This window comes from Phialemonium atrogriseum (genome assembly GCF_030411735.1).
Source record: "Phialemonium atrogriseum strain 8032-3 unplaced genomic scaffold QBC33scaffold_6, whole genome shotgun sequence".
NCBI lineage: Eukaryota > Fungi > Ascomycota > Sordariomycetes > Cephalothecales > Cephalothecaceae > Phialemonium > Phialemonium atrogriseum.
The window spans coordinates 1,010,906-1,036,609 of NW_026848143.1; the positions used below are offsets into that span (position 1 = coordinate 1,010,906).

The 25,704-nt window shown below is 56.2% G+C and overlaps 6 protein-coding genes across 6 annotated transcripts; 4 read left to right on the forward strand and 2 right to left on the reverse strand.

The window, feature by feature from the left end:
• Positions 1–4,260: 4,260 nt before the first annotated feature.
• On the forward strand, positions 4,261–7,984 carry QBC33DRAFT_513203 (glycosyltransferase; the record flags this gene model as incomplete). The annotated part of the gene is made up of 2 exons (XM_060425964.1): positions 4,261–7,477; positions 7,551–7,984. The coding sequence occupies 2 exons, from the start codon at positions 4,261–4,263 to the stop codon at positions 7,982–7,984; spliced, it is 3,651 nt and encodes a 1,216-aa protein (XP_060285934.1).
• Positions 7,985–9,644: 1,660 nt separating this feature from the next.
• On the forward strand, positions 9,645–12,323 carry QBC33DRAFT_333690 (WD domain-protein). Its single transcript, XM_060423695.1, has 2 exons — positions 9,645–10,872; positions 10,952–12,323. Exons 1-2 carry the CDS (start codon positions 9,814–9,816, stop codon positions 12,155–12,157), a joined length of 2,265 nt encoding a protein of 754 aa, XP_060285935.1. The 5' UTR covers positions 9,645–9,813; the 3' UTR covers positions 12,158–12,323.
• Positions 12,324–13,878: 1,555 nt separating this feature from the next.
• QBC33DRAFT_333647 (glycoside hydrolase) lies at positions 13,879–15,774 on the reverse strand. The gene is made up of 2 exons (XM_060423694.1): positions 15,415–15,774; positions 13,879–15,343 (listed from the first exon to the last, which is right to left on the reverse strand). Exons 1-2 carry the CDS (start codon positions 15,590–15,592, stop codon positions 13,923–13,925), a joined length of 1,599 nt encoding a protein of 532 aa, XP_060285936.1. The 5' UTR covers positions 15,593–15,774; the 3' UTR covers positions 13,879–13,922.
• A 1,793-nt stretch (positions 15,775–17,567) lies between these two features.
• Positions 17,568–20,826, forward strand: QBC33DRAFT_447015 (RNB-domain-containing protein; the record flags this gene model as incomplete). Its single annotated transcript, XM_060424410.1, has 4 exons — positions 17,568–17,639; positions 17,684–17,732; positions 17,802–18,135; positions 18,192–20,826. 4 exons carry the CDS (start codon positions 17,568–17,570, stop codon positions 20,824–20,826), a joined length of 3,090 nt encoding a protein of 1,029 aa, XP_060285937.1.
• Positions 20,827–21,207: 381 nt separating this feature from the next.
• On the reverse strand, positions 21,208–24,089 carry QBC33DRAFT_617831 (putative exocyst complex component protein; the record flags this gene model as incomplete). Its single annotated transcript, XM_060432697.1, has 2 exons — positions 23,649–24,089; positions 21,208–23,603 (listed from the first exon to the last, which is right to left on the reverse strand). Exons 1-2 carry the CDS (start codon positions 23,845–23,847, stop codon positions 21,208–21,210), a joined length of 2,595 nt encoding a protein of 864 aa, XP_060285938.1. The 5' UTR covers positions 23,848–24,089.
• On the forward strand, positions 23,921–25,695 carry QBC33DRAFT_334212 (Undecaprenyl diphosphate synthase). Its single transcript, XM_060423697.1, has 5 exons — positions 23,921–24,050; positions 24,105–24,140; positions 24,201–24,448; positions 24,532–24,925; positions 24,982–25,695. The coding sequence occupies exons 3-5, from the start codon at positions 24,353–24,355 to the stop codon at positions 25,476–25,478; spliced, it is 987 nt and encodes a 328-aa protein (XP_060285939.1). The 5' UTR covers positions 23,921–24,050; positions 24,105–24,140; positions 24,201–24,352; the 3' UTR covers positions 25,479–25,695.
• Positions 25,696–25,704: the final 9 nt, after the last annotated feature.

A 25,704-nucleotide genomic window follows, 5' to 3' on the forward strand; every position in this document is an offset into this window, starting at 1 on the left:
ACGTGGAGGGGTATCCTGTGCGACGAAGGAGTTCCTTTCGAGTACCAGTACATAATTCCCGATCCACGAACCCCACTATTCCCACAATCTGCCAGGGCAAGGAAGGTTCCATATCCACAACCACTCCACCCAGCAGTTCAACACGAGGGGATCCCTGATCTCCCGATTTGCGAGCCTAAAATTCCCTTTCTAGTCTTGGCAAGGGAGGCCCTGATCGGGTGCCCATCTACCGCCCATCATGGCCGTCGCCATTCAGGCCGGAAATGTCGTCGGCGAATCCGCCCTACCAACGAGATCCTCCCTCTCCCTGACTGTGAACTTTGCAGATGCACAACACGGGGTTTCCAAAACAAGGTTCTGGCGCTTACGCCCCGTGTGCATTGCCCAGCTTTCGTATGCAGACTGTATACGCAATACATACCTACTCCATGATAACAAGGTAGGTAGGTAGTTATATATTACGAGGGGCGACACGAGCGCCGCTGGGGCAGGTGACCCCGAGATCCCATGTGGGGAATGACTTCGTAAAACTCATTCATTGCTGAGCGATCCCGAGACCTGCCTTGAAAACGAGCCTTGCACCCATATGGTGCTGCTTGGAGAGGAATTAGGTGGTTCCCGCATTGCTTTCCAAATGGAGGCTGTTTTGCACAGAGTACAGTGTGGCGTCTGGGGGCTGAAGTCTGGACCCATCAGCCTCCTGCTTGTCATCCATGTTAGCTAGTAGCTGCAGTCAGTGCAAGCCATAAGCTAGGTCGCATTACTAGTTGCTATGGTTCGACATCTATTCCTGGACTTCGTCAGCTTCAGTCAGCTCAGCGCACAGTCATCGGTGCCATGGCAAGCAAAACTTGCGAGCATCTGCTTGAAACCTTATTGGAGGTCGCATTCAACACTCAGGCCCAGCTCCCTTGGCCAGTAACAACAGTGTCCTTGTCTTGTGACCGACCTCTTTTTTATTATTTATTATTAGGGGTCGCCTCCCCGATGCTACCTGTGCGGACAATATTCGTAACGACCTACGGACACTACGTCGGTAGTGATGTAAGGGACGACCCTGTGGGATCTGCGCGGCCATCGGCTCCCTTCTCTACCATATCCGGCCCAGCGTGATATTGATTTCTTGTTGCCAATCGACAACCTCAATGTTGGGATGGAGCGGAATTGCATAACCGCTCGCTCGCCAGCCCCGCACCTCATAGACAACCGATATACCTTTTCTAGCCTCACTGCAAGGTTGCCTGTCAAGTCTGTCATCCATCATTGACGTTTTGGCCTTGGTGTCACCGTCACTTATTGCGGTCCTCGCAAAGAAAAAAAAGAACTAATCGGCTCTTCGTGCCGTCCCAAGGAGAGAAAGAAGGGCCTTGTGAGCCTGGTGAAAGAACAGAGGAATGGAAGTCGGTCCACCAACTCCACAGTCAAGCCCACACCTTTCGAGTGGCGCCGATCCCAAGGTAGGGATAGGTTTGAAGTAAGAACGGTACTGTCGAGTATCGAAGGGTAGCGGTACATTTGATAATAATATGAGTCCACTTGCGCCATTGCTAGCGTCGTCCCTTAGTGTGCTCGTATTTGGTAACGGGTGTGCACCATCTGCGTTGCTAGGCCAAGCCAGATCCATCCTCTTGCCCTGTTTCCTTCCTTTTCTTTTGTTTTTCTTTTTGGCTTTGCATGGGTCCTGCGTATTTTAAATTGCATGTCGAGGCGCTGAGGCGCTCTAGCGTAACTCCCTCACTGCTCTAGTTTGGAAGGGGAATCGGGCCATCAGCCTCAAGCCCTCTCTGGTTCTCACATAAGATTACCATCATCCCACCTTGCATTGGAGGGCGACAAGGGGCGACACGACTGCAAACAGAACGGGTCATGATGTTGGTGCCAGTCGACTGCTGATCCTGATGGCGAAAGTCAGACCTTGTTAAACTAACCTGGTCACAAACCGAGTTACTCAAGATCCGGCCTCGCCATGACGTATCACACAAGTGCACCGCTTCGCAAGGCGGATCTGCCGTGATATCTTCTGCGTAACTGCCGGGGGTCGCGCCTCTCATATCAACAAGTGGATATATACCAGACATTGGACGACTGGAACGAGGGAGACACCAGGCGCGAACTCAGATGGCTCCTGGAAGGGTGTCAGGACGGTGGCTAGAGGGGCCCAGAGGGGGCCAGGAGTTCCCGCAAGCGGTATCTCGTTTTGTTTTCCCTAGCCAGGAACCAGCCCCAAAGTTTGTGCTTGTCCTGGAAACCTGACGCTATTTAGAGGGTATTTCCGGGACCAGAGACTCTCGTGGGGGGTTGGATGTGCGAGACTTGGTCGGCGTCGTGCATGCTCCGCGTGCGAGAGAATATAGCCTCATTGCTGTGAAACGGCAAGGAGCACCGGGGAAGCTCTGCCACGCTCTCTGAATTTCTAGACCTTCTTGCTTCTGCGTAATAACAGCAGCTCTTATTGACCTTGGCTGGATCTCGTTGGAGGAATTGTCTCAGAAAAAAACAGGGCCAGAAGCGAGTGACGGCCTGTGTGTGGTCTTGCAATCATCTGCTGATTCAGATCGGTGACGTTGCGGGAGATATCTGCCTCCTATATTATCCCCGTGCTTCTGTAACACGGCTGTCGAGTCTTTTGTCGGGATGCCCAAATGTAAAGTATCCACCGGGCCATCCCGAGTTTCTCCACCTCAAAAACAGGGAGTGGCGGGGTTTCTGGTAGAGATTGGGATGGGTCACGTTCCAGGGCAACCCCTGCCAATACCTGGTTTTGCCAGCTGACACTCTTACATAGCAGTGTACTTCGTACGTCCCCAGCCATCTCATGGAAGAAAACCGTGTACGGCTTCAGGCTCGCTATTCAAAGCTAATAATTGTTTCATAGCAAAAGCTACTACCGAAGTTACCTTACCTACTTACTCAACACAAGCAATACCAAGGGTGGACCGTAGGCAATTATAGTTGTGATGCGTGTATCTTTGTAAGAGTCGGGCCGCCGATTGAACGCGTGCTCTCGTGTCACTCACACGTGTCTCTAAAACAGGGGTAACTTCATACGAATCTTTTCTAATTAGCAATTATCCTGTGATGTCACTCAGGGGCCCTCAGCCAGGAAGGGAGGCTGGAATTGTGAGATTATCCTGGCTTCGTAGACCCTACTCAGTGAATATACACCAGCACAGTAGCTATGCTGCTATTCCCTTCCATACCTCTCAACCTCTGTAGACGCATAAGGGGCTTGCCAGTTTTGCCACTAAAACCCGCTGTGCACGGCTCTTATTGGTGATGGGCAAATACGAATAGGTAGACCTAGCAGTAGGCAGAGAAATGTAGAAGAATCTTCCCTTCTGTCCGCTTGTCTCTTCTTTGCTTCACCCCTTCCCAGCCATTGCAGCCATCATTCGTTTTGTGGCCATCGCCCGATCATCAATCGTTTGCTTGACCTTCTGTTTGGTCGTAGAGTTTTCTTAATTCTTTTTTTTTTGGGTCAGCCAGCTTGCATCGATGTCGGCGGAGCGATCGCAGGACCTGCAACCCATCATCAGCCGACGCTTTTCTCTCGTTTATTGCCCTTGAAACCACTCCTGCGCCGGTCCCGTCCCAAGTGTCCAGCCGCCTCAGAAACATACCGACCGACACAGGACAGCCAAGCAAGCACCCACTGCATCTACCGACCCGAATTTAAACGTTCCCTTCCAATTCCCAGACTCATCTTCCGCCGACTGGGGTCCAAAGAGCACTGCGGCTCTTCATTTGCATGCCCCGTGCTGCACTGTTGCAACTGTTCCGTTGGTTGGACCTGCTTCCTTTTTGGGACAGGTTTTTAGTCCGCCGTCCACCACCGTCTCGTTGCCCAGCGTTACTCCCGTCTTTCACCTAAGGAACCCCTCGCCTATAGCAGGGACAGCCGCCCCCCTCTTGGATCGGCTCAAAATCTGCTAGTCACGCATTCCCCTGCCGTAACCTAACATCTGTTCCTGTAAGGCACCCAACCTTCGACCCTCCAAACAATAACACAATCCCTACTCGGCATGGCATTGCGATTGCTGTCTGGCTGAGCGCTTTTCTACACGTACCTCGCTATTCCACTGCACTTTCTTTCCCTTGCGGCATCAGCTCCTACCATCCCTTACTGCCTGTCCACGCCGCGAACCCCAACTTCGTCGGGCCCTTGCGAGAAAAGGGTGAATTTGCCCTTATGCGCTGCTACTTTCTTCACTGGCCGCCCCACGGGAGAACATCGCTGACCTCGTAACTCTTCGTAGGACCATGTCTCTTCCCGAGAGGCCGGGCGCGACCCCGACATTCGAGCAGAGAAATGCCTACCGACACTCGCCCTCGCGGCGCCACCGCCCTGCGGACGTCGAAGCAGGCGGTTATCGTCCTGTCATTGCAGGACAGGCACTTCATCAACGTGGGCCATCAGCCACCTCTTTCGCCGAGACCATAACATCTCCTAATGCGACCACAGAGAGGCTCCCGCTTTCCCCGTCCCCAGACCACATTCCGTCCGCCGAACAGTCGTTTCAAAGGAAAAGGAGCCTCATCAGGCCGGAGCGGAAGAGGATCGGGAAAGACCATCCAAATTATCACTACATGAAACATGCCGCCAACATGGAAACCCTTCCTTCGTCCACCGGTAATGATCCCATACTCGAGGACCTCGAAGGAACTACAGAACACTCGGTATCGGCCGCCGGAGACATTGCCTCGGAGCCCTCTCCGTCGCGGGAACGCCCAGGCAGGCAAACCAGCGGCCATATCGAGAAGTCGAGCCGCGAAAAACGGAGACAGCCCGGACGGGGAAAGTCGAGCAAGATCACCAAGGAATCGAGGCACCACCGAGCACAGACGGAGCAGATACGGCCACCAAGCTTCTGGAACGTCTACTGTGCCATTGTGACATTCTGGTGCCCCGACTTTATCCTCAAATGTTTCGGCAAGGTGTCAAAGGCGCAGCAGCGGGCATGGAGGGAAAAGATGGGCCTGATCAGCATCATCTTGTTCATCATGGGCTTCGTCGGTTTCTTGACATTCGGGTTCAACCAGGCGGTCTGCGGAAGCCCTCCTCTCCGGCTGCGGGTCAACGAGGTCACCGATGGATTCATGATCTTCCACGGGTCAGCCTACAATCTCGACGACGCCCGTCACCCCGTTGCCGAGGGTATTCCAAGAAATTCGAGGGGCGAGCTTCCTGTCATCGCCTACGACATCCCTGGGAATAACGGGGGCAAGGATGGAAGCTTCCTCTTTCAAAACGTGAATGGAAAGTGCAAAGGGCTCATTAACAAGGCTGCAAACTCAGATGTTCCCAGTAACTCGAACGGGGACCTGGCGTGGTACTTTCCCTGCACCACCTTCAGGCAAGATGGGTCCACCCAGCCAAACCTTACCATTCCATACTACCTTGGATATGCCTGCCACACTTCACAGACGGCTCGCAATGCATTCTATCTGGAGCTCAGCGGTGCCGCCGACGTGTACTTCACATGGGACGATATTCGCAACAACTCGCGCAACCTGGTCGTCTATTCCGGCAATGTCCTGGACCTAGATCTCCTCTACTGGTTTAATGAGTCGCAGGTGTCGATTCCCAACCGGTTCAAGGAGCTGAGGGACAAGGGCACGCCTGCCAACCAGGCTATTCGTGGCCGTGATATCACCCGGGTTTTCCAGTCCTCGGGTGATAAGAGGTCTGCCGAATGCTTCGAGGAAATCATCAAAGTAGGCACCGTTGACACCGATACTGTGGGATGCATTGCGTCAAAGGTCGTCCTCTACGTCTCGCTGGTGCTCATCCTCTCCGTCGTCGTCGCGAGATTTTCCCTGGCTCTCATCTTCCAGTGGTTTATCAGCAAGACCTACGCCGCTGCGAAGACGTCCCAGACGTCCGACAAGAGGAAGCGGAATCGGCAGATCGAGGACTGGTCTGAGGACATCTACCGAGCTCCTATCCGCATGCCGGGGGACGTGGGAAGCAGCGTCAATGGCTCGGACCGCATAAGCAAGCGCAACTCGTTCCTCCCTACCACGTCGCGCTTCTCGACAGTCTACGGCACCGATCGCGGATCTCGCAGGTCCGCCTTGCCCACCACCATGGCAACCCAGAGCACAGCCGGCCAGCTCCTTCATCCCAACTCCATGTACAGGCAAGGGAACGATAGCCGCAGCAGCTTCCTGAAGTCGGACCCGTACTCTACCAGCGCTAGCCCCACTGACGGACCAGGTCCGGCTGGCTTCATTCACGAGGCTGTCGTACCCCAGCCGCCTTCTGACTGGATGCCGTTCGGCTACCCCCTAGCACACACCATCTGTCTCGTCACGGCGTACTCTGAAGGAGAACTAGGTATCCGCTCAACCTTGGATTCGGTGGCCATGACCGACTACCCCAACAGCCACAAGGTCCTCCTCGTTATCTGCGACGGCATCATCAAGGGCAGGGGCGAGTCCATGTCGACGCCGGACATTGTTTTGGGCATGATGAAGGACCACACCATTCTCCCGGAGGAGGTGGCGGCATTCTCGTACGTGGCAGTTGCTAGCGGATCGAAGCGCCACAACATGGCCAAGGTCTACTCGGGCTTCTACGACTACGGCGCCAAGTCCAACATCCCGCTCGACAAGCAGCAGAGGGTGCCCATGATGGTGGTCGTCAAATGCGGCACTCCCGACGAGGTGATGAAGTCCAAGCCCGGCAACCGAGGCAAGCGAGACAGCCAGATCATCCTCATGTCCTTCCTCCAGAAGGTCATGTTTGATGAACGCATGACGGAGCTCGAGTTTGAGATGTTCAACGGCCTGTGGAAGGTAACTGGGATATCTCCCGACTTTTATGAGATGGTCCTCATGGTGGACGCCGACACCAACGTCTTCCCCGACAGCCTGACACACATGATCTCTGCCATGGTTAAAGATCCCGATATCATGGGCCTCTGCGGCGAGACCAAGATTGCGAACAAGAGAGCTAGCTGGGTCTCGGCCATCCAAGTCTTTGAATATTTCATCTCGCATCATCTCTCCAAATCCTTCGAGTCGGTCTTCGGAGGTGTCACCTGCCTGCCCGGCTGCTTCTGCATGTACCGCATCAAGGCTCCCAAGGGGGCTCAGAACTACTGGGTCCCGATCCTGGCCAATCCCGATGTCGTCGAACACTACTCGGAGAACGTCGTCGACACGCTGCACAAGAAGAACCTTCTGCTGCTCGGCGAAGATCGATTCCTGTCTACTCTGATGTTGCGGACCTTCCCCAAGCGTAAGCAGGTGTTCGTGCCGCAGGCCGTCTGCAAGACGACCGTGCCGGACAGCTTCAGCGTCCTCCTCTCTCAGCGACGACGGTGGATCAACTCGACCATCCACAATCTCATGGAGCTCGTCCTGGTCAGAGATCTCTGCGGTACCTTCTGCTTCAGCATGCAGTTCATCGTGTTTATCGAGTTGATCGGCACCCTGGTACTGCCCGCCGCCATCGCCTTCACCTTCTATGTTGGTATGTATTATTGTTGCCTCTCTGTCGCCGCTGATTTCCCCGACCTCACCAGCTACTAACCTTGTTTATCCAGTCATCATCTCCATCATCCACTCGCCACCCCAGATCATCCCGCTCGTCCTACTCGGCCTCATTCTCGGTCTTCCAGCGGTCCTCATTGTCGTCACTGCCCACTCGTGGTCATACGTCATGTGGATGGCCATCTACCTGCTCTCCCTGCCAATATGGAACTTCGTCTTGCCAGCCTACTCTTTCTGGAAGTTTGACGACTTCTCGTGGGGCGAGACGCGCAAGACGGCTGGCGAGAAGACCAAGAAGGCGGGTATCGAGTACGAAGGCGAATTCGACAGCAGCAAGATCACGATGAAGCGATGGGCCGAGTTCGAGCGGGACAGGCGGGCGCGGGCCACTTACTGGGGCCTGAAGGACAACGCGGGAGGCGGCAGTCATATTTATTCTCAGCCTGCTGGCCATCAGCATTACGACGAGTACTACTCGGACGCATAGGTTATGGCCGAAGGGGCTGCCATGGTTCTTACCGAGGGCGAACGTGTGTGAGGTACGGGGGAGGGTCGAAAGAAAATAATAATTCATTCGGAGATTCTTTTAATTTTGCACGAGGGAGACGGGGGCGACCGGTTCTAGTTGGCGATGGCCTGGCTTGGGGTTCCCTTGGCTTATCGTTCCTACTTTCTCCTTTGTATATATGGATGTGTCTACATTGGCCGCCATGCTAAGAGCCAGTGTAGAGGGGAAGCGAGAGCATTAGGCAGGCGCACTTCTTGGGAGTTATTCTTTGGTCTTAGGAGTCTTTGTAGATAAGGTAACCCGGTACTAAGATACATACCTAGGTAGCTATACTAATTGTCACGCTGTTCTTATGAATATGAATTGGAGGATCGTATCCCAAGCACTTATATTATAATATAGGTTGTCTTAGGTAGGTACCTCTAGTTCAAAGGGCTCTCTCTCTCTCCTACCTCAGGCCCAGTTTACGAATGAGTTCCCATTTCCCAGACTGCTGAGTAAGTGTCAGACGTTCCAAGGGGCTGCTTGTGTAAGCTGCCGAGGGCTGCGGGGTGGCCGGAGTTCAGTGTAACTTGCACCGGGCCTCCTGTGGGGAGCATTAAGCGCCTTTCCGTGGTTCGATGGATTCCAGCAAAAGATGGGGAACACGATACCTCCCCCAAAGAAACCCTCCCCCCAAGGTAACGCCCCTCCCACAGGGTAGGTACTGTACCAAGGAAGGAAGTTACCTATGGGAAGTTGGAATAAAGAACACAAACCCCTTTCTCTTTCTCACCGGTTCTCGTGCGCCCCCTCGGGAGAAGGGCCCGCCATTGGACGGCCGTGGGGAACGGTGTGGGGTGGGAGGGATGAGCCCCCCCCCTTTCGAGCACTTGCAGCCTTTCCGCGCCGTTAACGACGTTCTCGGTTGGAGGAAGGGATCGAAAATGGGGCAGCCTCGGGGGTGCTAGCCTACTAACGAATGTGACACATCACAATGCGTCTGGTCGAGTCCCTGCTGTCATTGCACTGGAGGCTGACCTTGTAAATGTCTCTCTCAATGGGGGATGGTCTCAGGGCTGCGACTAGACAGGTACAGTACCTTGGGTCTTCCCTTGCTGAAGAGGGTTCGGAAGGCTGGAGGATAGGTAGGTTATTAAGGTAGCATCCATAGTAATGTCCAATAACTAAGTGATACACCAGGTACCTCGGTTCCTCGGTACTATGGAAGTTATGTCTAGTATGGATACTACCGTCGTAACTGAGAAGTGACTGATGCTATCAGCCGTTGGAGGACGAGCGCCTCCAAATGGGTGGAGAATTACGGATACCTAAAGTCAAAAATTAAGGTAAGACGAGTCAACTTGCCAATGGCCCCACTTACGTACCTACCTCCATACTTCCTGTACGACGGGCAGACCCGACATCAGATAGGACGGTTCGTTCCTCCAAGATCAAACTCCCGTCAGGAAAGACTGAAGGTCAACTGAAGCTACGTGCATTGCCGCGGCTTTGATTTCCGTCAACTTGGGTGCGGGACCACCTGCCTCGTCCCGCATTAGCAGCAACTGTTTGCCGACAACTTGCTGAGCGGCAAGACCCGCCCCCTCTCCCGACATCCAACCTTGGTCTCCGGTCCTTGGTCCCCTAGTCCCGGCACTGTGGGGAGTGGCAAGGCGAGGTCAAAGATCAAGCAAGCTCCTGGCTCCGACGCCTAGGGAGAGACAGAAATCCATTTGTTTCTTCCCGTTCCTCGGTGTGCGCTCTCGCTCTGCGATGCGCGTCAGGCTTGCTCACAAGGATTAACCAACCTTGACTGCTTGCCCACCATGGGCCCCGAATTTCTATCCTCTCGAGGCGATCGCCGGCATCGCCAACCCCAAGACGGCGACAGTTTCGAGGACCCCGTCGAGTCGGGCCCTTCTGCCGCACTCGCACCCGCAGCCGAAGAGACTGACGACACCTTGATGACCTATGCTGACGACGAGCGAGAAGAGGGCCAGGAGGGTGAGGAAGACGATGAAGACGATGAAGACGATGAAGACGATGAGGAGGACGACGAGGACGATACTGCCGACGTCTGCTGTGGCCACCACAACCACCACCACAATCCGCACCATCACCTCCACCAACAATCCTTTTGCCACGACTTTCCGGAGCTCTACGATTCCGATCCATATCCATCTGACGACCTCGACATGTCAGACGACGGTGGCGCTCCGCTGGTAAACTACCTCGACACTGCCAGCCTTCTCACCAACGACATCAACATGAGCGCCAGCTTTTTCGGGAACGGCTACGGGTACGATCTCTGGAGCGGTTCCAACGTCCCCGGCGCATTTTCTCAAGCGGGAAGCCAGGATCAGGATACAGCCGTTCAGGATGACGGGTCCGTATCGGACGATTCATTACCTGCGGAACTGACAAGCAACTTCACAAACCCTGCCTTCCCCTTACAACAAGCCCCACCAGATCCGGCACCGCCGCCGCCGCCGCCGCAGTTCGAGCAATTCTTATTCGACTCTGAGCCTGACTCTTTCATAATGTGGTTCCCGGGCGGGCATCCTGTTGCCTTGAGCAATCCAAATCCGAACACGCTTGGGCCGGGAAACTACGGCCTGGTGGATTTCCTCAAACATTGGGCTGGACAGAGCCCAGGCTTGCAAGGACTGAGCAGAGAACGGGGGAGGTTCCCATGGATGGGGAAGATCAACGACCAGAATAAGACACACCTGACTCACGTCCAGTACGCCGACCTGGAAGGGGATCAATGCGACTTTCAGGGGATGGACTGGGAGGACTTGGGGGTTACGCGGAAGGAAGCGCGGGAGCGCCGCCTACTTACCTACACCAACTACGTCAATAAAGCAGGCTCCGACAGGTGGAGTGTGAGTAGTTCCCCGGGTTCCCCGCTACACCCTCACTCTTGCGCCGTGGTCCAGACAAAGGACTAACCAGCTGCCATAGCCCCATTTGCCAGACGTGAGCCTACCGCGGACGGATAGCTTCTTCCGATTCCGTCGCATGGACATCAGGCGGAACGTCCACCTCTCCCACTTCCAGCTGCGAAATGTGCTGGCAAGTGCATCTGGCACTCAGGCGTTCTACACGGGAAACGGCGTCGTCCACAAGTTTAACCCCGTCTCCGGCGAGGGAAAGACGGTCATGAGGTTGGGTGACATGCCGGCTTCCCAGATCTCGACGCTCGCGGCCGAACATGATGTTCTGATAGCCGGTGGCTTCACTGGCGAATATCTTCTTCGCCGTCTCGATGCCGGCGACAATGACGATGCGGCCTGTCACGAGGGAACCATCACCAGCCACATCAGCGGCATCACGAACCACGTGCAGATCCACCAGGCGCGGCAGTCGTCCTCCCCGAGAGCCGCGTTTGCCTCGAATGACATGTGCTTCCGAGTGATGGACGTCAATACCGAGACATTCTTGTCCTGCGAGGCGTTTGATTACCCGCTCAACTGCACTGCTCTATCGCCGGACCGGCGTCTCCGGGTCATGGTCGGCGACCACCAGAACGTCCTGATCACGGCCGCCGAATCCAGCTGCGGCCAAGGCAGACCGGAGATTGTGCAAGAGCTCGGCGGCCACCGCGATTACGGCTTCGCGTGCGACTGGGCGGACGACGGCTGGACGATAGCCACGGGGTTCCAGGACAGGTCAGTCAAGATATGGGACGCCCGCCGGTGGACCAACAGCTCGGGCGTCGCGACGCCGCTATGCACGCTCCGGACGGAAATGGCCGGGGTCCGGAGCCTGCGCTTCTCGCCGGTGGGGAGCGGGAAGCGCGTGCTCGTGGCGGCGGAGGAGGCGGACTTTGTCAGCATCATCGACGCCCAGACCTTCGGCTCGAGACAGACGGTGGACATATTCGGCGAGATCGGCGGGATCACGTTCAGCAACTCGGGCCAGGACCTGATGGTGCTGTGCTGCGACCGCGTGCGCGGCGGGCTCGTGCAGCTCGAGAGGTGTGGGCTCGGGGCCGAGGCGAGCTGGGACGCCGACGAGGAGCTGCTGGGCCGCCGGGAGCAGTGGTGGCGGAGGGGCGGCACCTACGACTGGCCGCGGTCCGAGTTCACCGAGGAGAAGAGGACCCGGGAGTCGGTGACGAGGAGGCGGAGGAAGGGCGCCGCCCTGGACGCCATGGAGCCGTTTTGAAGGGGTTCCATTGACGTCGGTTTTTTCTCTCTCTCGAGACTTTGCAGCCTATATAGCCGGAGCTGTGGGTTAACTGAACCGGTATTACTGACTAGTTGGCTGAAAGGAAGGATGGATGGATGGGATGGGATGGGATGGATAGGTGGCGTTTTGGTGCATCTTGAGAGCATATCCCATACTAGGCCTCTGATTCCCCGAACCTTTTTGCTTTTTTTTCTCTTTTCTTTCTCTTCATCCCCGGCATCTGCATTCGCTGCTCAGCGGTCTGTCGTTACATAGTGGTCTCATCTGACACCAGATACTCGTCCGGCAGGCGGAAACTGGTTGGTATCATGGTTCGTTTGTTTTGCTGCACTTCAATGGACATTCTGAAGTCCAGGCATTGGGACAGGGGACCTGGAATACCTCAGGACAAGTTTGGTTCTGTCGTTTCTCATGCATATAAAGATATCCAAGCTCGCGAACGAGGTCCACACTCACACTCGAGCATCTCTGGCATGTACTTACCTGCATTACTGTTTTTGTGGCTTGAAGGAGGCGTGGAATATACGAGGGAATGGGCAACAGATTCTGGTGGTACGCAGTTAATATACCAGACTGGTACCCAGGGATACATATATACCTACATACCCCTCTTCCTGGGTTGGTCACTCGCTCGTTTCACGCTCGACGAGCCGGAAGAGAGAGGCTTGAATCGAATCGAGGCCACGTGCCTACTTCCCCGATCTAGGTGTCTCTCCTTTATATCTCGCCATGTGACTATGCTTAAGATCCAGACCAGCAGGCCTGCCTTAGCCCCCAATCCACTCTTTTTTCTACGCTCATTCCAACACACAGACACACCCTCAAGGTTGATAGTGCTAGCGGGGTCTGATTGAAAGGCCATGGATGGTACGGGCCTTCGCTTTACACAATTCTGCTCGCTAGAGTACGTCAGCTTGCGGCTGCCATGTGGTTGAGTCGCTCAGACTTGCTGAGGAACTGCGGTGGGAAAAGGGGTTGTGGTTTTCTACTAGGCAGAATCTCTATACCAAACACCAGAAAGTACGGACGCGGTGCCTCGGACCTCAAGGAGATGGGGATGTTTTGCTCGGTCTCACCACGTTCTTGACACCAAACGATGAAAAACAATACTGGTTGTTGTTGTTGTCGCGGAACTATTTCCGGGGATGATCGGTTCGGTTCACTCAGGGTCCTATAGTGGTGACTCACATTGCCATAACATTCCACTCAAGGATAGCCCCTTCTGCGGAATGCAAGAGTGGAGTGGTCGATTCCTTCCTGTCTTTGCCGCAATACCTTATCCGCGTGATACCGTATCCGTACATGTGCATATTATCGTCAGCTACGACGGCATGCCGGACACCCCTATAGACGGCCCCCATCATAAGGGGGATGAAGGTAGTTATGGAACGCTGCTTGCATACTCAAAGTAGGTACGTAGGCACTAATAAATTACAACATTATGAATCAGATGCTATTTCACAGACCCGTTTGTTTGTTCAACGTTTGGCACCCAAATCCATCATGATCAATCGGATACCTGATTGCGAGGCCATCCCCCGAGACCCAGCCCGCGACGTCCTTCCCGGTGCAGCCATCGCCGACTGCACCAGGGGGTATGGATGGACAGCCGCCGCGGACAGAGTCTTGAGGGGCCAAAAAGGCATCATATAAATACTGCCAACGAAAAAACCCGACCATAATCTGGCCCGTCAGCTACGGAGGTCGGACTTGTCTCTCACACCCTAGTCTTCGGCGAAATCTAGGCGCCGAAGAGCTGGCCACAGCCCCAGTGCTGCTCGCACTGGCAGTCGCCGGGCTTCTTCCAGTGGTCGTCGCCGAAGCTGAAGAAGACGACCTTGTGGCCGACGGCCTTCTTGATAGAGGTGATGGCGGCGGCCTGCTGCTGGTAGCCGGCGCAGGCCTTGCCGATGCAGTTGCCGGCGGACGGCCAGCCCGACTCCATGACGTAGCCCTCCTTGCCGCAGACCTGCTCAACGATCTTGAGCTGGCCGGCGACGAACTCGCCGGCGGCCTGGGGCAGGGTGTGGTCGTTGAAGTAGGCGTGGGCGTTGGTGCCGACGACGTCGATGAGGGCGCAGATGGGCTGGACGTTCATGCCGACCCAGGCCGAGACGACGTCGGTGGTGGTGCAGGGGCCGCGGTAGCCGACCGAGCCGAGCTCGCTCTTGACGTGGGTGATGAGCTGCGCGAGCTGCGGGACGGTGCAGAAGCCGTTGAACAGGGCCTCGTTGCCGACGACCAGGAGCTCGACGAGGTCCCACTGGGCCCAGCTCTTGATAGCGGCGACCTGCTCGGCGACGTCGGGCGAGCCGTTGTCGCAGCCGACCTCGCCGATGAAGACGCCGATGATCATCTTGACGCCGGCGGCGCGGCACGCGGCGCCGACGTTGGGGAGCGTGTCGCAGTCGGTCGAGTAGACGCGCACGGTGCTGAAGCCGGCGTTCTTGATCTTCCGGATGTCCTGCATGACCGCACCGGCGCTCTTGCACTCACCCCCTTCGGTGTAGGGGGTGTAGGTGATGGCCCACTGGTCGCCACCCGAGCCGAGCTTGGGCGGTTGGGTGGGCTTGGTCACAGACTTGGACTTGGTCTTGCTGGGCTTCTGGACGGCGTAGGTCTCGGTGGGGGCGACCGGGACAGGGGTCGGGCTGGTGAAGGGGCAGTAGATGACGACGTTGGTCTCGGTGATCGTGGTCACGACAGCGGGAGCGGTGTAAGTGCCGGGGCTGTAGGACGTGACGACGGGGACGACGACGACAGTCTCCTCGACGGTGACAACAGTGGTGATGGGGGCGATCGTGTAGGTGCCGGGGGTGGGGCAGACGTAGGTGGTCGTCTCGATAACGCTGGTGACAACGTTGCCCTCGGTCTTTGTGGTAGCATACGGGCAGACGATGGTAGTGGCAGTCTCAACAACAGTGGTCACTCCTCCGAGGGTGTGTGTGCCGCTGGGAACCAGGGTTGTCGAGGCACCGCACACTGTCGTGGTCTCGGTCACCACCACGGTCGTGGCTGGGAATGTGTAAGTGCCGGGAGTCGGGCAGGTCTGGGCGATCGGCGTCGGGACGGTTATGGGGCCCTCGTATGTTGTCACCGGTACGTATGTCGGAGTCGGCTCTACAGGAACGTAGGTCGAAGGAGGAGCAGGAGGGGTGTAGACTTGGATGGGGTCAGTTAGTCTGAATGGGGGGTATCCGGCCAGGCTTGGGGCGTCTATTTTGTTCACATACGGGTTGGCTCGCCGGTGACGGTGGTGTAGATGGTTGTGCAGCCGGGAACACAGACTTCGCTCTCATTATACCCCCTCTTGACGGCCTTGAACAGGTCGTGGGCGTGGCGATGGTTGTGGCCAGCACTCACACCTCCAGTGAGAACCGCAGCCGCAGCTGCTACAATCGTCGCCTTCATGACTCCTAACGTTGCCAAAAGCTAATCGATTCGATTTTGTTTTCTGTGTATATCCAATCACAAGGAACGAACGCCCGCTGAAAGAGTGAAGCGGTGGTGAGGAAGGAGGTAGGTAACGAATGACGGAAGGGGAAGATGCGTCCTATATCAACAGCATCAGGAGGGAGGCGGTAAGGTCAGGAAAGGGAGGAGGAACGCAAGGACCAAGAAAAAGAGACAGGCTGGTGATATTATTAGTCTAATTGTGGTTTTCACAGAGTAGCACCGAGGGGGGGCTCCCCATCCAGGGCCTGGGATGGGTACGGCGCGCCGTCCTTTCCCCCCTTGTCCCCCTTGTCTTGGCCCTGCTGGACGGTGGAGCTCAATCAGACCGTCAACTGGATGGCAAACAGACTAACAGAGACACGACGACGGGGATCATGGCGATGGACTGTCTCCACGTTCCATCTCAAGCGGACTTCGGAGCCACTCGGCTTCAGGCTGGATCGCCCTGCTCTTGCATCTTGGACAGGCGCCATCTCATTACCTGGAAAGAGGCCAATTACCAGAAATGATGGAGTTGGGGGGCGCGCACAGAGGACTCGAGCCGCTGGCTGACGGGATTGGCTAGCCGGCCTTGGTAGTGTCTCTTTCCGACTCGTGGTTGGCTGGCGTGTCTCGAGGGAAAATTAGTTAAGCGACATTAGCACAACGTTAGTCGACAACTCCTTCCATGAATGCCCAGCTAGACTAATAAAAGCCTGGTCAACCGTCGAATTCCCCTGGATTTGCATCCTTGTAATGTTGTTTATCGTGTGCGTAATCTGTATCCGTATGTACGTACATATATTTTAGGTAGTTCTTATGCCTCCCGATTTGCCAGGGCCCAGCCAGGTCGGATTCTTCACAGTCGTCTGTGCGGACGAAGGAACTCGAGAATGAGTGTCTTCTTCTACTCATTACTTCAATTCATGGGTCTCCAGCGAAGAAACTAGCCTCAACTTCCCGAGTCACCCGGGTTGCCAGCTGGCCGAGTTCCTTGGCTGACAGGTTCCGCGCTGCTCATCACGGTCGACCCATCTCAAAGCGGCTGGTGAGGCCGGTCGATTAAGAGTGGCCCTGTACGGTCTGTACCTGCATTTTGCAGGGCCGCCATCCAGGAACGGTGTTAGCCGGCCCCTGGTGGCTGCGGTGGATACCACCTTATCCCAGAGCTTCCCCGCATAAACCGTAAATTGTGCAAATCTTGAACCTGTGCTGGCCTTGCTGGCCTTGTTGATGAACTTTGACGCTACGATTTCAGCTGCATCTGGGCTGGCTTGTTGATCTGATCACTTCCCCTGTCGCCAGTATCGATTCTCACAGGCTATTCTCATACGCTCATACCTCATCGTAGAGCTCTCCGCTCCCAAATCCGGTTGATCTAGTGTGGTCTAGGTCTGTGGCGTATGTGTGGGCGTGCTTGTTTATACTTTACACAGCCTCAGCCTCAGGGACAGGAAGACGAAGGAAGTCAGTTCCACTTCGGGAAGCTGGCTTCCAGCTCGTATCCCTAAGTGGTTGGTGCGACCACCCGATGCGCCCAATTCAGAGGCAGCCATGTAGGACATGTCAACAGAAAGCGACAACAAGGGGTTTGACGACTCCACTGTCTCCTGAGTTCCCTGTAAGCCGAGATCGACAAAACAACAATTAATGTCTTTTGCCGTATGCGTAGCCATGATTGCCAAGAGATCTAGAATCTAGAACGCGTGCCAATCTAACTTCCGGCCCGCGCCAGGCATGGGCAACAATGAAACAAACACACCGAGTTCCGAACCCTAACCCTGGACATCTTCAGCCACAATGGTATCCACGCAGCCTGGTTTCACAGGGATCTATGATTGGGCACAGAATAGGTTGAACGCCACAAGCAACCAGGCTGAGAGAACTTCTTCAAATAGGAAGCCTCGAGACATCCCAGTCATAGCCTCGCACACGAGGACGAATTGGCGCGATGCTGCAACTGAAGAGTCCTCCCTATGTGTGTTGGATATGTCTCTCTGGGAAGAGGCTCTCTGGCTCGTCTGTCCGCATACTTCCTGGACGCCTGTCGGCAGCTCAGTCCTTTAGGCCAATAGCTCATCCAACAGTCGCTGCAAGGGCTGCAAGGGCATGTATGGTCCTGCTCTGGCCGGCCTCCTTTATCAACCCGCCTCGAGCTGTGTGGCTGACTCTTTATAGACTCTAGCCACAGTTCAGCACTCAGACAAACCGTCCCTTCCGCAGGACCCGTTTTCAAATGCTATCTCCGACCAAAAGCCCTCCGAGCATGTTAACATCCGGGACCGCCTCCGGGCCTGGGAGGCGGAGAACCCAGAACCTGCTCAGCTGATTCCGAGAGATCATCAAGAGTCGGGAGCCGCAGCGGATTACATGCCGCAAAGCCAAAGCCCGTTCATGGTGGAGGTCGAGACCGACTCAGATGCACAAGACTTCAACCAACATCTCTATGACGGCGACGACCTGGTTGATCTACGGTCCAATGCGGCGGTCCTCCAAGCCGGTGACTTGGTCGAGATAAGGTGGGGAGAAAGACGCTGTCATAAATACCCTTCTCCTGGCTGACGAGACCTCGCAGCTCAAGCGCATGGCGGATACAGCTGCTGGCCGTTTGCCTCGGTGAATTTAACGGTTACCAGCATTTCTACACGAACACTGGTAAATGGTTTACCACTCATGGCGTCCGGACACTCTTCACGGTCAAGGGCTTTGCCGACGCATCTGAAATCGGACCAGTGGCCGATTCCTTGCCGTCAAAATCAGCATCCGTGGGACTGTTGAATATTCTCCAGGATCTGAAGGCCGGTCCCTCGCGCCATGTTGGCGCCGGTTTGATCCGGAAGATGAACTCGTTCCTCGATGACACGCGCTTCATCTACCAATCCAACGCGGGAAAACTCGACAATGCGTTCCGATACCTCGGGGGGGATGAGAAGTCCATGGCCTTGGCCGACATTGCCGGTGTCTTGCTTCACAAGGGGTTTAAGAAGAGGGACAGGTTCACACCGGCAGCATTGTATGCTGTGCACAGGGCTCTTCTGTTAGACGATGTCGGATTCCGTCCCGCAAGCCGCGTCGACCATACTCAAACCTATCTCTTCGAGATCACTTCCGAGGCTGACGTCAAGACCATCGACAAAGTCGAGATGCTTGTGCAGAAGCATTACGAGCAATCCGTCTCTAACAGGGGCAAATGGTCCGACGACGAGCTGGAAGCCTCCGTTTTTGGCGGGTTCCTGCTCAAAGCTCGTAAGGCCATTGACGACGGCCGTCGCAGCAGGATGTGGTCCCCTCACGGAACACTGAGGACGTCATCGATTCCCGCCTCCCCGATCCTCCCCGGCTGGACCGATTTGGATCTCGAGCTCATCCAATTCATGCACATGTGGGCTGCGTCGGAAAAGTTCGGCAGCTCATCGCAGCGCCACTGGATTGGATCAGCCATTCTACGGGCTCTAGGCCGGTATCAGGATTGCGAGTACCTGGACCAGGCCGTCGCATGGACATTTCTCCAAGAAATCGGTTGGGTCAAGCCGTGGGAGATCCAAGCTCGTTATAGACTCCGACTTACTGGTGTACAACTCGAACGTGGCGGAGGGGTAAAGACCACCGAGGGGGCTTTGGTGAAGTCGCTACTTAAGCCCGATATTTTCAGTGGCCGTAGGAAAGACTTTGCTAAGACCCGGGTATTCTGCATCGATGCTGAGAGCGCCTCGGATATCGACGACGGCGTCTCACTTGAGCCCACCGAAACTCCCGGGGAGTATTGGATCCACGTACACGTCGCCGACCCTACCTCGTCTATCCGTGTTGACAGCCCTTTGGCAAACCAAGCCGCTCTTGTCCCCCAAACGGTCTATCTCCCAGGGCACTTCAGTCGTATGCTTGACAACGACATTATTAGGAAGAAATTCTCCTTGGCCGCGGGGCGGCCTTCTCTCACTTTCAGTGCGAAAGTGAACACCCAAGGCGCCTTGCTGGACTACAAAATTACCCCGGCTTTCTTGCGAAATGTCACATACATCACCGGCGACGCGGTTTCTGCAGCCTGTGGCGAGGAATCGCCACAAGAGGCTTGCCCTCGTGAGGTATTCGCCGTGGGGAAAGCGTCTGCCACAAAACTGCCGCCCAACAGACATATGACCAAGGCCGAGGACCTATCCGCCAAGGACATCGATGACCTCCAGACTCTGTCGCGCCTAGCCAAGGCCATCCGAGGTAATCGCCTCGATAAGGGCGCCATGCCCACCTATCTCCCAACTCCGTCGGTTACCGTCTCTTTTCAGGGTGTGGAGGTAAACAAGTCTCCCGACGGCTTCATGCGCTGCTCCGGTGACCCGTATATTAAGATCGCGTACGATTCATCAAGGGGCAACCCCATCGTCGATGGCACGATGCAGCTGGCAGGCGAGGTCGCCGCGCGGTGGTGCCACGAACGGGGAATCCCCATCCCTTATAGGGTCCAGCCGCGAGCCGCCCAGAACATGGACCTCCTCCGCAAATTCACGCGGGAGGTCTTCTATCCGCAGCTCGCCAGCGGCCAGCGGCCGAGCGAGGAGAACTGGCAAGTCATACGCACGCTGAGCGGCGGGTACGACATCTCCACCACGCCGACGCCGCACTTCACCATGGGCATCGACATGTACACCAAGGTCACGTCGCCGCTCCGGCGCTACGCGGACATGCTCGTCCACTGGCAGATCCAGGGGGCGCTGCTGGAGGAGGAGCGGCGTGGCGGGTCGCTCGTGGGCAACACGGACGACAGCTTCCTGCCGTTCGGGCGCGAGGAGCTGGAGCAGCAGGTGTTCCCCATGCTTCGGGTGCGGGAGCGGCACGCCGTGCTGCTGGACCGGTCCCAGGGGACGGGCGAGTGGATGCTGCAGGCGCTGGTGCGGGCGTGGAGGTTCGGCGACGCCGTCACCGAGGGCGCCGCGCTGCCGCCGACCTTCCGCTTCACCGTCGCCGACGTGGTCGAGAAGAGGGTGCTCAAGGGCAGGCTCGACTGGTTCGACCGCCCCGCCCTGATGCAGGCCGAGGGCCTGGTCGGCGCGGGCGAGGGCGGCGCGTCCATGAGGATAGCGGACGTCAACGTCGGGGATGTCTTTGAGGTCGAGCTGAGCGACGTTGTTGTCTGTAAGAGGAGGATCCTCGTCAAGGCGCTGAGGAGGGTCGAGAACATGGGGGGCATGATCTCCAGAGCCCCGTCCGCATGAGGGTAGTGTTAAGATAATAATGTTGTTTCTCTAGTTACCCCCGGATATAAAGGAATGTACGGATGTACGATAGTCCCAATTCTGGTCGATGGCTCTAGGGACGAGCTGCGACGGACTTTATAGAATCATAAATGGTGACCCCTTAAGGCCCCTTTCCAAACACATGGCGTTTATGCTTTGCAGGCCAGCTGAACCGGATAGAAGCGAGAATGTAGAGAAGACAACAAGGCCGGACGCATCGTGGTATCATTTCAATATCATATTGTACACGCCAATCAGCTAAGCTAGCTCCCCCGCAAACCAAGTCCTAAAAGGCCACCAGGACCACCGAAAAAGCCAAGCATCCTGCAGGATTGCAAGCCAAACAAGCACACACCCCTCTTACAACCCCGCAAGCACGCTCTGGATGCCGACGGTGCTCGAGTCCTCCCTCCGCTGCACAAACGCCTTGAAGTCGGCCTTCTGCAGCTTCTTCCCGGGGCCGGGCGGCCCCGAGCCCAGGTTCCGGGACCTCTCCCTGAGGGCCTCGGGCCCGATGATGAAGAGGTAGCCGATCTCGGTCAGGACCTCGACTATGCCCTCGACCTCGCGGGCGAGCGGCCACCCCTTCATGGTGGAGACGTACTTTGCGATGTCCTTGGTCATCATGAGTCCGCCCGTGGCGTTGACCTGGAACTTCTTGAAGTGCTCAAAGAGCAGCGCGTGCACGGCGAGGGCGAGCTCGCCGCTGAACATCTCGAGGTTGCGGCCGTCTACCGCCTGGCCCGACGCGGCGGCGACCTTGTCCAGGAAGGTGCAGATGGCCAGGCAGGTGGGCGTCTGCAGGGAGTCGACGACGCTCTCGAGGTCCGTGTCCTTGGGCCGGAAGTCGGCCTTCTTCTGCTGGGAGAGGGACCTGTTGACGTAGTTGAGGGCCACGTCCATGGTGCTCCGCATGACGCTGTTTGTCTTCTTCTCCGTCGCCCCGAGGGCCATCTTGGTCTGGGCCTCCATGTTCCTGCGCACCGTCGCGTTCCCCTCGGCCAGACGGATGAGCACCGTCGTGATGAAGCGAGACATGATATTGGTGATGGTGACGGCCGGGCGTATCGAGGGCAGGTATGACAGGTCGGGCTCGGTTTTGATGTTCTCCTGCGCCGTGGCCGCATCCAGCGCGGCGTCGAGGGCGGTCTCGACATAGACCTGGCCCATGGTCGTGAGGAGGAAGTTGAGAAGGACGCTGACATCCTTGGGCGTCTCGCTGGCACTGCCCAGTTCCAGTGCTCTCCGGACGCTTTCGGCCAACCAAGTCATCATCCTCTTCGCATTTGCGGTGCTGAGGACGCCGTCCTCGTCCGACACCTCGATATCGTTCTTGTTGTTGCTGTTGTCCTTCAAGCCGGCAACGCGCAGCATCATGGCTTTCTGGGTGGCCGTCAGGTCCGACGAGTCTAGTCGCTCCATATAAGCGTCCTTCGCCGAGGCCAGCATCTGATTCCCTTGCTGTGCGATTGCCGCCATAAATCCCGTCGGCGCCCTTTTCCTCCGCGAGTGGTAGATGGTGAATTTGAAGAGGAGCGAGCTGTACAATTCCTCCAAGCTTCTCCTCTCCCTATCGATATACGACGTTCCGACAAGATACGGAACAAATAACTCTTCCAGCTGCTGGTCCAGGGTCTGGGAGATCTGGGCCGAGACGGGCTCGGGGTGTTCTGTGAGACCGTGTGCCTTTAGATCCTCGACCAAGGCACTTATATAACTGCGAGATGCGTGCAGAGATCGAAGGAAGGCCAGCGAAGACACCGTGGTGGCCTTCTCCAGAACCATCTCGAGCCGCTGTTGAATTGATTGCTGGAATACTCGCTGGATAAACTTGCCCAAGACGGTTTCAGCAAAAGGGAAGGCTCGCTTGATGATGAAGGACTCCTCCTGCATGACAATCTTGACTTCGTCAATGAGGGACTGCAGACTGGGCTCAACTCCCGGTGGCTCCGCATCCGGGTCAGTCAGTTGATCCCACATCTCACCGTCGGTCGTCACTTCGTCCGTGATGAGCTGATCCCTGTCGATGAAGAACTGGTGCTGGTTGACAAAAACAGCGATGACACTAGCCCCCCCATTGAAATCGTGCAGTACCTTGGCGCACTCCATCATGTCGTCAAAGTTCTGACGCCTATAGCTGTTGTTGAATTGTTTCAGGAGGTCCTGCTCGAGGGTTTCGCAGAACTTCTCCAACACCTCGCGAGTGTTATGCTTCCTCGATGTACCAGTCACGCCGTTAGTGATCCCATTACCTCGGAAGCCATTTGTCTGCCCCCATGACGTGGGGTCTAGTCTTTGGCTGATGCGTGTCAACTGGCGGGCAATGACAGCACAGCGAACTTTATTCTCGGCCCCGCCTTGGCGCTGAATATCCTCGAGGGACGTGAGTTTGCCCGTGTCGCTGACCTCAACCCAGCACTGGATGAGGAAGTTTGCGTCCCGCGCCCTCCTCCTCTTCCTGTCCAGCTCCTCGAGCTTCTCTCCGATCTGCACAGCGATGTTTCCCCCTTCATCTGACCGGTTGCCCCTTTCAAAACCACCGATGGTGGTGCTTTGCTCATTCAAAGACAGGTCAAGGGCCTCGAATTGGGCCATCGACTGGTCAAGTTTGCGGCCGAGCGTGTCGAGGGTCTGATCATGCTGGATTTCCGCGCGACGGACCTGGGACAGCAACTCGGATTCGTTCTCCTGGAGTTCCTCCGACAGAACCCCTAATTGTGCCAGAGCATCTAGACGGCCAAGAACCATCAGCATCACTGTTACAGCCGACAGTCATCGAAAGACGGGGGGGGGGGCATTACTTTCAAATGTCCGTATTAGTGGCTTTGGGTCGAATGCTTGCTGAGCTGGACCGGACCGACGGTTGGCTGGCACAGCTGTCTCTGCCAGGGAATCGACGAAATCGCGGACAATAAAATCCTTGTTGGAGAAGTCTTCTAGGGTGAAACTTGGGCCCTTGGGAAACAAGGCCCTAGAGCCGCCAGATGCAGCCCGTTCCATCGCATCGGTGGTGGCCAGCTAGTTGACCCACGGAGACACATCCAACGTCAATTTGCATTGATGATGGAAGCAGAGGTTGGCTGGCCAATGTTTGTGTACTTGGTGTTGCGCGCCGCAGCTAATGACCTTGGTAGCATACGCCGTCGTGCATAATCGGCGAGGAGCACAAAGGTTATCTCGGTTTAATCGGGTTCCTATTTCGAGTACGACTGCCAATCGCGACTCGAGGTGATTGATGAGGCTGATGAGGCTCACAGGGACGGCGTGGCCCGTGGCCCGTGGCCCGCGGCTTGGTCCGTGCATGCCATCTCCTTGTGTTCCGTGGCTGACATTGCATGCTGACGGAGGCCAAGAATGCTGGTACGCATCCTGCTGACAGCTTCTGTCCTTTCATTCCACCACAAGAGCAAAATAAGATACTGAAGATTTCTCTAAGCTGTGCGGTATTCAGCAGCTTGCATGCCATCCTACCTGCCAATTTCCCTTCAAGACATTTCACCAAGTCATGCCAATCAGTCGGCGGGACGTCGAAACCTACCGCCGCGATGAGAAGTTTGGCCATAAGTTGCTTACTCCGGAGGAGCGGAGGAAGCTTTTAAAGGTGTGTTGGCATTATTGCACAACTGCATCGATTGGATAACCACCATGTCATTGGACAAACAAGCTGACAAGCGGCTCTCCCAGCCATATCTGCCGCCGCCGAAGCGCGCGCAGCCAAGTAGAGAGGCGAGCAAATCGAGATTTGGCCTTCGCCGCTTCATGCGCAGCCAACTGCATATTCTCGTCTACATCATCATTCATGCCGTCTTCTCGCTATACATTCGGACTCGCCAGGCATACCACGCTGTCACTGACAGGATATACTCCGTCCTCTACTACCACCACCGGACGCCAGAGTTGATCGAGCGCGATGTGAAGGGACTGAGCAGACTGCCTCAGCATCTGAGTGTCATTCTGGAGTTAGAAGATAATGGCCGGGGCGGTGCGGAGCTGGAACGACTGGTCAACGAGGCCGCAGATATATCGGCGTGGTGCGCCAGCGCCGGCATTCCTCGACTTTCCATCTATGAGAAGACGGGTCAGTACATCCAGGGCTTTATCGCGGTCCCGCCATAGCTGACACATGATACGCAGGTGTCCTCAAGGCCTACCTCCCCGAGACCCACCGGGCTATCACCCAGAAACTGGCCGCCTACTTTGGTCCGAACTCCCCGGCTTTGGCGGTGCATGCTCCGCATACACCGTCCGTTGAATCAGGTTCTTCTCCGCCCGCGGCTCATATCAACACCCCCGACTCGAAACACCTATCGGTGATGCTTCTGGCTGCAGAGGATGGGCGGGACTCCATTGTGGACCTCACCAAGACCCTGGCAGAGATGGCGCAACGATCTAAGATATTCCCCGCCGACATCAGCTTGGAGTTAGTGGACGCTGAGCTGAGTGAGAGCGTGATGGGCGAGCCCGACCTTCTTATCCTCTTCGGGCCCCACATTGAGTTGTCGGGCTATCCCCCTTGGCAGATTCGTCTCACCGAGATCTTCCACGTCCCGGACAACCAAGGCGTTGGGTACCAGGTGTTCTACCGCGCCTTGTGCAATTTTGCAAGGGCGCAAATGCGCCTTGGGAGATAGACTGGGATAGAACCCCCTATGTATAGCATGATTCACGTCACCCGTAGTGCTGGCTAGATATACCTTCTCAGAACCTCAACCATTGTGTCTCACTGGCTGGTTCATTTGCCAAACTTCCCGGCTCTGTAAGTGTATTAGGCATCTTTTAACCCTACTTTTGACCAAAGTTTCCCCATAAGCGATTCTCCCTCTGTCCTTCTCGTTCCAGCTGGTGAGAGAGGCTATG

Excerpts from the sequence above, each read along its gene's own strand:
- QBC33DRAFT_333690 (XM_060423695.1), top strand. The coding sequence starts at position 9,814 with ATGGGCCCCGAATTTCTATCCTCTCGAGGCGATCGCCGGCATCGCCAA. Across the intron at positions 10,873-10,951 it reads CAGGCTCCGACAGGTGGAGT|CCCCATTTGCCAGACGTGAG; the intron begins GTGAGTAGTTCC and ends CAGCTGCCATAG.
- QBC33DRAFT_333647 (XM_060423694.1), bottom strand. The coding sequence starts at position 15,592 with ATGAAGGCGACGATTGTAGCAGCTGCGGCTGCGGTTCTCACTGGAGGT. Across the intron at positions 15,344-15,414 it reads CGTCACCGGCGAGCCAACCC|TCTACACCCCTCCTGCTCCT; the intron begins GTATGTGAACAA and ends ACCCCATCCAAG.
- QBC33DRAFT_334212 (XM_060423697.1), top strand. The coding sequence starts at position 24,353 with ATGCCAATCAGTCGGCGGGACGTCGAAACCTACCGCCGCGATGAGAAG. Across the intron at positions 24,449-24,531 it reads AGCGGAGGAAGCTTTTAAAG|CCATATCTGCCGCCGCCGAA; the intron begins GTGTGTTGGCAT and ends CGGCTCTCCCAG. Across the intron at positions 24,926-24,981 it reads TTCCATCTATGAGAAGACGG|GTGTCCTCAAGGCCTACCTC; the intron begins GTCAGTACATCC and ends CATGATACGCAG.